Below are 13,717 nucleotides of genomic sequence, written 5' to 3' on the forward strand. Positions count from 1 at the left end.
TAGCGCTGTGCTCTGTACACAGAAGGGGATTATTCAATGAATGGTGATTGAGTTCTTCTTTACTGGATTTTATTCATATGAAGCCATCATAACCATCAGTATCCCCCAAGGCTCTGTCCTTTTCTTTCTCTTTTCCCTCTGTACTATCTCACTTAGTTATCTCATTGGGTCCCCATGGGTTCAATAATTTTCTCTTTGCAAATGATGGCGCAGTGCATAGCAAAGACTGAACTCAGAAAGACTCATCTTCCAGAGTTCAAATCTGGCCTCAGACACCTACTAGCTGTGTGACTCTGGGCAAGTCACTTAACCCTGTTTGCCTCAGTTTCCTCATCTGTCAAATGAGCTGGAGGAGGAAATGGCAAACCACTCCATGAAGAGTTGGACACAACTGAAATGACTCAACAATAACAACAACAACAGCCCGGTGCAAATGATTCCAGAGATATCTATCCAACCTTGACTTTCCCCTGAACTCCAGTCCTCATCAACTGATTGGACCCGTCAAACTAGATGTCCTGTCGATATCTCAAACTCAGCATGTCTAAAGTAGAACTTGCTGTCTTCCCCCATAGCTCCCCCCCCAAACCTTCTCTCTTCCAATTTTCCATATTACTGTCAAGGGTACCAGTCCTGGTCACAACCTCGGTGTCATCCTTTTTCACTCTCACTTCATATGCAATCTGATATTATCATTTCTCCTTTCACAGCATCTCTCTTCACTCACGTAGCTACCATCAAGGTTGACCTTCATTACTTCTCACCTGGAATACTGTAATATTCTTCTGATTAGTTTCCCTCTGCCTCAATTCTCTTCCTGCTCCAACTTATCCTCCACAAGCTGCCAAAGTGATTTTTCTAAAGCATAGATCTGATCCTGTCACCCTCCCCTACTTAAGAAAATTTAATTATTCTGTGTTACCTCTAGGATCAAATATAGAGTCCTTTGTTTGGCATTTAAAGTTCTCAGCTGGACCCTTTTCTACTTTTTCAGCCTTACACTTTCCTCTCCTACACAATCCACAATCCAGGTATAATAACCTACTTAACTATCTGTGCACAAAACAATCCATTTCCTCTCTCTTAGTCTTTGCTCTAACTGTCCTATATCTGGAGTGTTCTACCTTCTAACTTCCAGCTTACCCTGGAATCCTTTAAGGTTCAGCTGAAGAGCCACCTTCTAAGGGAAGCCTTTCCCAATTTCTGTTCATGTTAGGGCTTGTGCCCTAAGGCTACCTTCTATCTACCCTGTATTGATCTTGTATGTACGTATTTATTTCTATATTGTCTCCCCAATTAGAATAGAATAGAATATAGAATAGAAGCTTCTTGAGGGCAAGAGTTGTTTTTGCCTTTCTTTCTAGCACTCAACATAGTACCTTGAAAATAGTGTTTAATAAATTCTTATTGATTGATTGAGAGAGTATGGATGGTGTACTGGTCAATACGATAGCAAACCGACTTAAAACTCTTTTACTGTCTTATGTGAAAGACAGATGTGCTTTTGTACATGACGGCTTAAATATGCGATTATAGGTGGTCCCTCCTTTATGGTTAACAATGGCGAGTTACTATTAATGCAGTTTTTTTGTTTGTTTGTTTGTATATCCGTGTGTACACACAACCTACAAACAATTGGAATTGATTTGACAGGAAAAAGGATTCATTTTCTGGGTCCAAAGTCTCATAGACTTTGATGTCTTCACAGCATGTAGTTATGTTGTTCTTTGAAGTAAAGATAACATCCAGAGGATGTCCTGTGGAGAAATAAATCTACCTAGCTACCCAATAATGAAATCCAGGTTTCCCATCCACAATGCTTCCGGAATTCAGCCAAGCATAGACCTTTCATTCACATGTTCAGTTATGTGTTTTCTCTTGTGATTTACATCAAATTCTTTCTTGTGAACCAAACCTCACAATATAAGTACAAAATCAACCAACGGTTATACCAAATCAAGAATGTACATGTGGAAATAAAAATATAAAAATTACTATGAGATAATATTTGTAATGAGCTTAGCATAAATCCTGGCAATAGACAGTATAGAAATGCTAATAATAATATAATAATATAAATATTAATGTAATTTATTATTATTACCTTTGCCCTGGGGCAAGCTCTTTAACCTTTATAGTTAGTAAGTGCTAAACTTGGGCTCAAGAAAACCTGGATTGGAATCCTGATTCAGATCCTTACTAGCTGTGTAATCCTGGGCAAGTCGTCCAAGATTAACCTCTTAACCTCTCTGGGCCTCGGTTTCCTTGTGTGTAAAATAAAGAGTTGGATTTAATGACCTCTGAAGTCCCTTCTAGATTGAAAACCATGAGCCTGTGATTTCTTCTAGGCTTCAATTTCTTCATCTATAAACTAAAGGTTTCAGACTAGATTATCTCTAAAAGCCAATCTCTAAATTGGCCTTGGTGTCTTTGATGTCTGACCAAGCTCTAAGCATTCCATAGCACCTGCTTTAGCCACCTTCCCAGCCATTGGAATGAACTGTTCTCATCCACCCATTCCACCAGAGGATGTCTTCACATGCTTGGGTCAACATTTCCCTAATTCACCTTCCCTTATCTCATTGACAGGTTTGAAGCCTGACTGTTACTCTTAACTTGGTTTAGCCTGTCCGCTAAGATGATTAAATGGACAGTGCACATACTACAGCTTCTTGGAGCTGCAGGTGACAATTGGGTGAAAGATAGACACCAACACCTCTAAAAGTCATCCTGACTTTTGTCTTGCCACTGGAGTTCGATGACTCAGGAAGAGAGAGTGAGGCTGAAGACTTTGTGCAACTCTGCCTCACTTAAATCCAATTCATGGCAAATCAAGATATCACCTATGATGTCATTGGTCCTCTTCAGAAATGAAGGATGAATAACAACCTCTAAACCTAAAGATCCTAGTTTTGTATCATATAGTTTCAGATGATATATCAGCAAAAACCATTCTGATTTCATTTGACAGTTGTTAGGCAAGATACCAGAAGAATGCATTTTTCTAAAGATTTAAGTTAGTTGGTGGCAAAAACTGAATTCCGTGCTCTCTAAGACCTCCAGTGATAGAGATCTTATGACATTTGAACAGGGCTAATTAAATTTTCCCTTAGAGAAGCCTAAATTTGCATCTCTGCATCATCCACACAGCATTTCTTGTTCTACCCTTTGGGGCTGAGCCAAGTGAGTCAAACTCTTTTCCCACTATTCCTCTTCTTTCCTCCAAATGTTCACAGACTATTTGTGCCTGAGCTGTGATAGAGCCTTCTGAATTTGTATTGGTCTGATCAACCACAGTTGGATACACTGTACCTTGACTCCAATATAGTGATGTCACTTTGGTCCTCTTCCAGAACACCAGACAAGAACCAACCAATTCATCCTATTCCACTCAAACTGCACTTCCTTACCTATAATTCATAGTGAAGTAGCCTTTTCTATATAAATGAGTTCATCTACCATTTCTAGAAGACAAAAATGTTCACAATGACAGCTAGAGTGGGGGAAGATTCTGAGAGATTCATTATTTCAACATTTGCTTTCCGCTTTGCATTGAGTGGGCTCATTTCTTTTAAGTTGTGAAGATGAATCCTACTAGAGCCCTCTCTCTCTCTCTTTTTTTCTCTTCCTGCCATTTGCTGAGGGAGGTTTCAGAAGATTAAGTAGTTCTCTGCCTAAACTCTCTACCTTCCGCAGCATTGAGGCGTGTATGTAGATCACAGTTTCCCAGTCAGAAATAGGAATCCATTTGGTGTTTATATCTTTGGCATCTGTATCATTCATCTTGTATAAAATCCAGACTCTTAGGCTATGGTGTCTTCCTCTTCACAGATGGAGATCAAAATTAGAGATTCCTGTCTGTGGTTGCTCAGAAATGTAGAAGCCTTTCTCAATTTGAGTGTGTTTCTCTGTTGCTGACATAGTTTTATAGCCATTGCTCATGCTGGGTCGTATGGATTGGGTGAGATTTTTCATTAGCTCAGTTTCCTTCCCACAGCCTAGCAGTCACTGTCAGAATGAACTCTGCATATTGCCTGATCCTGTTTCAAAAGTATTGCAAAATTATCATATTCTTGGTTATTTTTTTCCTTCCTTTTTTTTTCTATGCAGCAGTTATAAGTGTTTGAAGAGGACCCTGTAATTGGGATCTTATTTTTTTTAATCCTTTTTCCTTTTCTGAAAGGTATGTAAAAAAGATCACTAAATCTTTCAAAGAGAAAATATAAGCTGTTTACATCTGAGGGATAGCTGCAATTATATCTCTTAATTCCCCAACTGAAAGCTCTGTCCGATTTCCCAAGTGCAATCTGGTTATCTCCTCCTTCTAGTCAAATCTGGATCCATCTCTTTTCTAGCTGTAGCACTTATCAAATTGCACATCATAATCCAGACCACATAAATTTTCATCCACTTTGGTTTTTTTCCATTAAGGATGATTAGACCCATTTCTTTCATATTGCTGTGGCTTTGCAATGTTATAGGGTTCAACACACCATCTACATATGTTAGTATTTGGAAAACCTTGTCGCTCATATAGAATCCTTCTGTTTGCATTCTGAATAGGACATTTTCTGTAATACTGGAGAACTCCTTATGTGGTTATACAGGGTGTCCCAAAAGTCTTAATGCATTTTTAAGCTAAAAGGAGAGAAAGAGGAAAAGGAGAGAAGATGAGTAGTTTTAAGCTACGAAAGCTTAAAGCCATACTAAGACTTTTCGGAGACCCCATATATCTCTCTGTTTTATCTCTCATTTGATATTGACAGAATTCTGATCTGACTTCCCTTGTTCTTTGCCCTGTTACAACATTCATTCATTCATTCATTCATCCATTCAATCAATCAATCTATCAATTACTGAAGCCCTGTAAATGTGAGTGGTACTGTGTAAGGTGATTTGGTGATTAAAAAAAAAAGTTAAGTAAGACACATAAATTTCCTCAAGGAATTTATAATCTAGTAGGTGAGGATAAGATAAGTACACAAATAGAAATAATAAGGGTAGAATATGATAAGAGGTACAAAGTGTTATAGGTGTTAAAAGTAGCTCACTACCTGCAAAAGAAATTGGAGAAGACATCATAGACTTCATAGAAAAGGAGGCATTTGAGTTCTGAGGGGAAAGGAGAGGACATGATAACTATATTCAAGTATCTGAAGGATTGTCAGGTGATCACCCCTTTTTTTTTTCTTGCCTCACTGAGCAGAACTAGGAGAAATGGGTGGAAGTTGCAGAAAGGAGATTTCTACCCCCTATAAGAAAAACTTTTTAGTGATGAGTAGTTATCCAAAATTGGAGTGGGCTTTCCCAATCAGAGGAACCAGGAAGACTCTTCATCAATAGAGACTTTCAATGGATTATTGCTAGTTAGGGATGGCATAATTAGTTGATTATCAGCTAATTGATTCCTTCGATCCCTTCAACCATGAATGAGTTGCTAGGCCTAAGTTAGGAGTGTGTTGGAACCAGCCCTTAAAGGGTATAGAGAGCCATTTGTTAAATTTTCAGTTGGAGCATGTACATTATGGAAATTGGCAATGCAGGTTTATTATTTTGTTGATTATCTAGACTTAAGAAAGTGGTAGAGAAAATGTAAATAATGAGAATTAAATGTAAAAGTGTGTCATGCCTTTTTTTGAAGACCTTGTTGTTAAACATTTGCCAGCACACTGCTGCCTTTGCTCTCCTTCATAAGGTCATGTATTTGTCAAGATTTTGTCATAAACTTGTATATACTCATTCAACCATAAGACTGATTTGATCAATGATATACCTACTCTATTCTCTCTGAATCCCCTAAATGCAGGCCAGCTAACAGCAGGTTTGGAAGGAAGTGCTAATGCAACCCACCTACTCATCTCAGCTGTTCCCCAAAGTTCTGATGGTATGGAGGGGAAGGTTGTAATTATTTCAGGAAACCTCCAGAGAAAGGAAACAGTATAGAAAGATATGTTGAAGATGCAAGGGAAGGAAGGGATAATTGATGAATCAAATTCTTGGATGAGGCCAGATCAAGATAAGATAAAGGGCAGAAGTAGAGGTTTTGGCTTGGCGGGAGGAGGGGAGCATTTCTTTCTCTGAAACAAAAATGAAGTAAAAAACAATAAGTGAAGAGATGAAAGTGGAAAGGAGAGATAATGAGGTTCATGTAAGATGGCCTGAATCTTCTCAATAAAGTGAATGAGGTCACCTGTTAAGATTGAAGTGGGTGGGCTTGGGTGCTTAAAGAGAATCAAAAAAGGTTTGGAATGGTTGGGAAAATGTCAACATGAGATAAATAAAAGGATTCCCAGGCAGCAGTAGGGGCAGAGTTGATCCTAAATAGCATTTATTTGTAGTGTGTAATGTTGTTGAGCCCCCTCATTCAGTGTGTTCAGGTGCACAAATTTTCTGGTGTGATGAGTTTCACAGGAATTTCTTTGCTCACTAAGCTTCAGGATCTGTTTGAAAGCTTTCAAGGGCTCTAGTGGGTGGCCTGTTTTATCCAGCCTGAGACTAAAGATGTTTATTTATTTTTTTTCTCTCATTGGGTTTGAAATCTAGCTTGTTTGACTTGAAAGGTAGAAACAGGACCTGCTTCTTCTGATGAGTTGGGCATTTTTCATGTTGGTGGTCCAGTGGTCCTCAACCCTTGTCTGTCATACTCTGTAGTGTCTTTAATTATCTCAGGGGGAAATGGATGAATGCCTATGAGTTACAGCTTGTCCTTGCTCAGGTACTTCTTTCTACTAGAGAGGATTGTGGTAGAATAAGAAAAAAAAATACTGGATTGGAGTCCAAGGACCCAAGTTCAAAGTCTAGCTGTCCTACCTCAGCGAGTGACTAAACCTCACTCCATCAATTTCCTTAAATGTAAAATGAGTAGGTTAGACTTGATAACCCTAAGATCTCTCCAGCCCTAAGTATATGATTCTTTTTTTGACCAGTTTGCCCTATCCATTTACTATCCTGCTTCTCTCTTCCAGAATACATTAGCAAATTCTTTGTTTCAAAGGATAGTCAGGCAGTGCCTCCACAATTTTTACTTTGTCAGTGTGGGGCAACCTTACTACCCCTGGACATTTTTCTTAGCCTTGCTGGTTGGGAATTCACCTGACCTAGTTTTGTCAAGGTAATTCACCACGCTCAGGTATCAAGAAAGAAGGTACGATTAGCAGTGTCAAGTGATACAGGGAGGTCAGGGAGCTTGAGGATGGATTAAAAGGCCATCATATTTAGCAGAAGGAGGTCTGAAGTGACCTTGGAGAAAATTGTTAGCACAAAGTGGAATGGTGAGGAAGTGGAGGCAGAAACTATAGTCTTTTCTTCCTAGGAGTTTGGAAGGAAATGAGGAAGCAAGAAATTGGATGGTATCCCAAGGTGATGACCAAGCCCAAAGAAAGAGCTTGAGCTTTTTTTTTTTTTTTTTTTAAATGATACAGGGCACTTGGGAAAGCTAGGTGGCCCAGTGGATAGTGCTGTAGCCTTGGAGTCAGGAGGACCTGAGTTCAAATCCGACCTCAGACACTTGACACTTACTGTGACTCTGAGCAAGTCACTTAACCCTGACTGCCTCACCAAAAAAAAAAAAAAAAATATACAGGACACTTGAGAATGTGTATAGACTGAAGGAATCTGTAGGGGAAGAGATTGAAGATGCATTGAGAAATGTGAAATGATTGATGAAGCAAGATCACAGATAAGATGCTTTATGCATTCAACGTGTCTAGTGAGTACATACAATGGACTAGGGATTGTGAGAAATATAAAGAAGAGTAAAGGAAATTAAAGCAGTCTACAAAATGCATTTCAGATATAGTGCTCCTTTGTTCTGGGAAGAATGAGATTGGATCTCAACTGGAGGGAAACTAGAATTGTCTCTTCTGTATAAACCAGGCAGTTAAGTACTGAAAGTTCAGAGAGATATTAGTAGGCTTCTGAAACAGACGGGACAAAAGGACAAAGCATTGGGCCCAGAGTTGAACAGAAGGAAAATAACAGGTTGGATTGCTTTCAGGAAATTGCAAAGCTCCTTTATTGACCTCAAAGTTACCGTGAAAACAAAGATCCATATTTTCAATATTAACATTCTTCCAATGTAACTATATGGCAATTAGACATGGAATACAGCTGCATCTAAAGATGGGCAGGCGTAGATGGGTTGTGATTGACAGCATGTGATGGTGGTATCCTGGTACAGTAGATAGAGTGCTGGACTTCAAATCTTCCTTCAGACACTTGCCAGCTGTGTGACCCTGGACAAGTCATTTAACCTCTCTCAGTCTCACTTTCCTCATCTGTAAAGTGAGGGATGATAATAGTAGTACCTACATCCCAGGATTGTTGTCAAGATCAAATGATATCATAAATAGAAAACACTTTGCAAACCTTAATATAAATGTTAGCTATTATTATTGTTGTCATTATTATCTGCATTCTTGGAAGGAACTCCTATATAGAAAAGATCACAGATCAATTTGATTATCTGTGCCCCTAAGTCCTCCATGTGCCTCTTCCACTGTTTGCTGATGCCTGAAATTCCAAAGTGAGAGATTAATTTCTTTGCCTTAACACTTAATCACCTGATAAGTTGCTTAAAAGCAATATAGTCAGTGTTAACATTTCCTTATGCCTTTAGTGTACATTCATTGATCAGGTCATCTCCTGAGAGAGCATTTTTTTTGTTAGGAAAAAGTGACTGAAAGGCAGGGACACCAGTGAGGGTGAAAAAGAAAGGGCACTGCCCAGCTCCAGAATTTTCCCCCCAGTTTGGCTCTGCTGGACTACCGACGCTTTCTCCCACTTCATGATGGTCCAAGTAGGGCTGGGTAGCAGAGCTGTTCTAGTTTGATGCCACGTTATTCAGAAACTGGAAGTCCATTCAGGAGCTACAGCAATTAGAGGAATTTCTTTTCCCAGGACTATTTTTTTGCGTGTGGATCCAGCTGTGTTTATGGTGTTTTAGCAGCTGAAGAAATGAAAGCTTTTAATTTCCCAATAAAACAGATCTTTATGTCTCTTCATTGTCTCTTCTTTGACAGGGTCTTTACTTTTCCACCCTAATATACACACCTCCTACCCTTGTATAATTCAGGCACTAAACCTTCAGCTTATCTAAATTTAAGAGGAAGGGTTTTCCTATTCTGCTTTTGTCTGCTATAAAGGAATGGGATTGTTTGTGAAATACTCATTCTTACTGCATGATAGTTTTCAAATCTCCCTCCATTTAAACTTCTGCCCCTCTAAACTTATCTATTCAAGGCTATGTGAGTACAGTTGTTGGCAATTGCTGCCGTATTTGCTAAGTGTCTGCTCTCTGAAGGGGCTGAGGCAGCTCATTCTATAAATTTAGCCTTCTATACTAGAGTAACACCTGAACAAAAATCTCTAAACTTATCAGAGATAAAAGATGTAAGAAAAGCAATCTGGAATACCTAAAAAGTGGGGTTTTATAAATGAATCTGTCAATCAACTAACATTTGTTAATTCCCTACTGTGTGCTAAGTATAGAACTAGACGCGTGAGATACCCTTACCTCATGAATCTTACATTCTACTAGGGAGAATTCACTAGATATAGTATTACTTTAATGATAATGTTAATTATATAAAATGAAAGTGCCTAAAGATTTCGGGGATTCTGTGGAGGCTGTGATGCATTTTTAGGGGTGGGATTTTTCTGTATCATAAATTCACTATGGAATAGAAGAAAGATAGGACATCGATATATTTTGTGTAGTAGTACATCATGGAGGCAGTAAGGCCTAGTAGAAAGAACAATGGCCTGGGCTTTAGGGGCATTAAATTTGGATCCCTGACCTTTCCTTAAGCCAGCTGTTACAAAACCTTGGACAAGAAGCAGGCCCAGAGAGTGGAATGTAAGCACCTCAAGGTTGTATTACTTTGGGCCTTGTGTACATACCTAGTAGGGATAGGACAGTCCCTGGAATATAGTGTTGTTGTCGTTAGGTCATTTTTCAGTCCTATCCAACTCTCTGGGACCCCAAGTGGAGTTTTCTTGGCAGAGATACTGGAGTGGTTTGCCATTTTCCTTCTCCAGCTCATTTTACAGATGAGGAAACTGAGGCACAAAGGGTGACTTGCTGTCCAGGGTCACACAGCTAGTAAGGGTCTGAGGCTGGATTTGAACTCAAATCTTTCTGACTTCAGGTCTACCTATCTACTACACCACTTAACTGCCCCCTCCTCAAAAAAATTGTTAGTAGTACAATAAATGCTTGTTTATTTAATTGAGGGCTTTTCAGTAGAGCTGTTACTGCATGTACTTGGGCTCATAGATCACAGTTCTTGGAACTAGAAGTATATTAATGAGTTTTTGATGTGTTGCTGTTTGTTTGAAGAAACCTAAGGTCGTTTCATTGAGCGTGATGAATAGTGCCCTTCCATATCCTGAAGATTTATTTGAGCTAACAGAATCAGTGCTAGCAGCATGTGCTGCAGGACAAGGACTGATTCCTTTTTGTCTTTGAATCCCCCTAGTATGCTGCCTTGCACAGACTAAGCTTTTCACAGCTGCTTGTTGACTTGAATTGAAGAATACACTAAATGATTTTTTTGAAAGCAGGTTTCTTTCTTTTTTTTTTAATTATTTCTTTCTTTTTGGTTAGGCAGTGGGGTGAAGTGACTTGCCCAGGGTCACACAGCTAGTAAGTGTTATGTGTCAGTCTGAGGCCCGATTTGAACTCAGGTCCTCCTGAATCCAGGGCCAGTACTCTATCCACTGTAACACCTCCCTGCCCTGAAAGCAGGTTTCTTATAAGCCAACTCTGCTGATTTATTTTTCCCATTAGCAAGTTCCATACTATTTTGTGGATGCTTTTCTTTCCATTTCCCCAAAATTCAGTTTCCTTAATTGGGGTCTCTGGAAATGTTCATTTAACTGGCTTAAGTATGTATATGGGGGAAAGGCAGTTGTTGAGTAGTATTTAACTCTTCATTTACCCATTTTGGGGTTTTCATGGCAGAGATACTGGAGTGGTTTGCCATTTCCTTCTCGTTTTACAGATAAGGAAACTGAGGCAAACAGGATTAAGTGACATGCCCAGGGTCATACAAGTAGGAAGTGTCTGAGGCTGGATTTGAACTCGGGAAGATGAGTCAAGTCTTCCTGATTCCAAGCCCAGTGTTCTATCCACTGCGCCACCTAGCTGCCCAAGGGCAGTCATATGATGAAGCAATGAAGACTTCTGTTCTATTAGTATTAGTCATGTATCCTATGACAGTAAGCCACTGACCTCTATAGCCCTATCAAAGGTCCACGAAATGTGGGTCTCAATGTTTCCACTCCTGTTGTTTTTCCCTATTAGTTGGAAGAGGTGAGCTAGATAATAACAAGATCTATAGAGCACTTTCCTCTTAACAACCCAGTGAGGTGGATAGTTTGTGTATTATTTTGCCCATTTTCAGATAAAGAAACTGAGGCCCAGAGATGTTAAGTGACTTGCCCATGGTCACACTGTCTGAGATGGGATTCTAACCCAAATCACCTGACCCTTGGTCTTTTGCTCTTCCCTTTATTGCACCTAAGGGCCATTCAGGCTTTAACATTTTGGGATTCTACTTTGTTGCCTCTACGCTCAGTGATAATTAGATATGATGACAGTAATCCAGGGGATTACTGCTCTAGTTACTCCAGGCCACTACTCCATTAAGGACAGCTAGGTGGTTTACTGGTAGAGCACTGGGACTTGAAACCGGAAAGATTCCTCTTCATGGGTTCAAATCTGACCTCAGACACTTACTAACTGTGTAACCCTGAGCAAGTCACTTAACCCTGTTTGCCTCAGTTCCTCATCTGTAAAATGAACTGGAAAAGGAAATGGCAAACAGCTTCACCATTTGCCAAGAAAACCCCCAAATGGGGGTCGCAAAAAGTTACACATGATTGCAAAATGACTTAACAACAACCAGTACCATTATAACCTTTGTCCCTTGCTCAGCAGTTTTGTTGAATGAGTGAAGGTGCAATTGTTTAAAACATAATTAAAGTCCCTGAACAGTAACCTGAATGTCAGAAACTGATACCTGGCTAATTGAGGCCTGTAGCATATAACACATTCACCTTTCCCTGTCTCATCACACAATTCCCAGGAATAATCATTAAATCAGAGTTTGTAAAATTTAAGTACAAGGAAGATTTTAAAAGTGCAAAAAGCTAGGGTGGCAATCTTCTTGTGGTAACTCAAATGCCATTTGAACATGAAAACAAGTTAAGTATATTCTATCTGCAGAAATCTTGATTCCCTCTCCTGAAACTGGAATGTGATTTCATTTGCATAGCTCATTAACCTCCTTTGGCTAGGTTAACTCCACAATGTTGGCAATGTTTTCCAGGCTTTGGAGTGCAGATTTACATTTCTCAGCATTTTGTCCCTACTGAATGTCACTGTGCTGTCAGAGACAAAGTTGAGCATTAACTGGGGGAGGGGAAAGCTTGGGCCTGTTTTAAGATACCCCATGTTTGTGTCTTCTCTTATGGAATTCAAGAGAAGGGGAAAGATTAGAAAGAAGGCAACCATGTGCATTTGTAGATGATATTACAATGAAGACTGACTATGTAAAGAGGCTCACTTTCGTTCTTTCTGGAACTTCTTTCCCAACAAAGACTAGCTTTGGCATTGATAATTTGTGGCATGGGGGCAAAATTTTCCAAAAGAAAATTTGCATTCCATACTGTTCGAATCTTTATGTAGATGAATTGTTAATGGAAATCAATTTTCCTTCTCTAGGTAAGCCTTTCATTTCTTAGGAAATGCAAGCAACCTTGCTGTTGATTACTAACAGTACTTTTCAATTTCTTCCTTCCTTTCCTCTCCTCTCTTGATACCTGCTACTGGCAGCTGTCCATATTTAGCTGTGAAAATCACTCCAGCTATCCCTGTGGTCGGCGGGATCCTATTCTTCTTCGTGATGGGTACCCTGCTTCGAACGAGCTTCAGTGACCCTGGAGTACTACCCCGAGCAACGCCAGATGAAGCTGCTGACCTGGAAAGGCAAATAGGTAACGCCGAAGGTCTGTCCTTGTCCTTTTGATCACTTGCCAACTCATGTTCCCTTCCTTCACGCTATGGATGAATCTGACTCAGGCCTTCAAGTAGAGAGGGCAGGAAGTATTTCCAGCTTTGATGGGAAAGCTTGTAATGGAGTGGCATGAGCATCAGGCAACTGGGGACAGAAATAGGAGGCTGGCATTTGTGGTAAGAGGTAAACTGGGGTGACTGGTATAAAATACAAGAATAGATGACACTATGGAAGTTCCTGAGGCTGATGCAACTGTAGGTAGTGTTCATGATCCCAATATCCCAATTCAATTTACCCAGTAAATTTTTGTTCATGCAAAAAAAAAGTGAGAGAAGAAACGAAGATCGTAAGTTTTAGAGTTGGACCCCACCGTCCAGGTTCTAGCCCATTTTACAAATGAGAAAACTGAAATCCAAATTGGTGAGGTGACCCTGTCCATGGTTACCCAAGGAGTAAATAGCAGAGCTGGATTTTGAACATAGGCAATATGGTGCCAAGCTCAGTCTTCTTTCCACTTATACCATTCTTTGCCTTCCTTGTTTTTAAAAACAAAATACTCATGTCAGAAGACTTTCTTGACTCTGTGTTTTGTACATGCTCTGTATTTCTCTCTCTCTCTCTCTCTCTCTCTCTCTCTCTCTCTCTCTTTTTCACACACACACACACACACACACACACACACACACACACACACACAC

General features: G+C 39.7%; 1 protein-coding gene across 4 annotated transcripts in view; it reads left to right on the forward strand.

Moving 5' to 3' along the window:
• LOC114031455 (probable palmitoyltransferase ZDHHC14) overlaps window positions 1–13,717 on the forward strand; it is a 326,338-nt gene that overhangs the window by 183,499 nt on the left and 129,122 nt on the right. For 2 of the 4 annotated variants that reach the window (XM_027846515.1, XM_027846517.1), the window contains exon 2: window positions 12,839–13,011. In XM_027846515.1, coding sequence (XP_027702316.1) covers window positions 12,839–13,011 — 173 coding nt within the window. The remainder of the gene's footprint in view (window positions 1–12,838; window positions 13,012–13,717) is intronic. The other 2 variants (XM_027846516.1, XM_027846518.1) reach the window with 1 other exon arrangement.

The sequence above is a fragment of the Vombatus ursinus genome, unplaced genomic scaffold (genome assembly GCF_900497805.2).
Source record: "Vombatus ursinus unplaced genomic scaffold, bare-nosed wombat genome assembly UNPS02015175.1, whole genome shotgun sequence".
Classification (NCBI taxonomy): Eukaryota; Metazoa; Chordata; class Mammalia; order Diprotodontia; family Vombatidae; genus Vombatus; species Vombatus ursinus.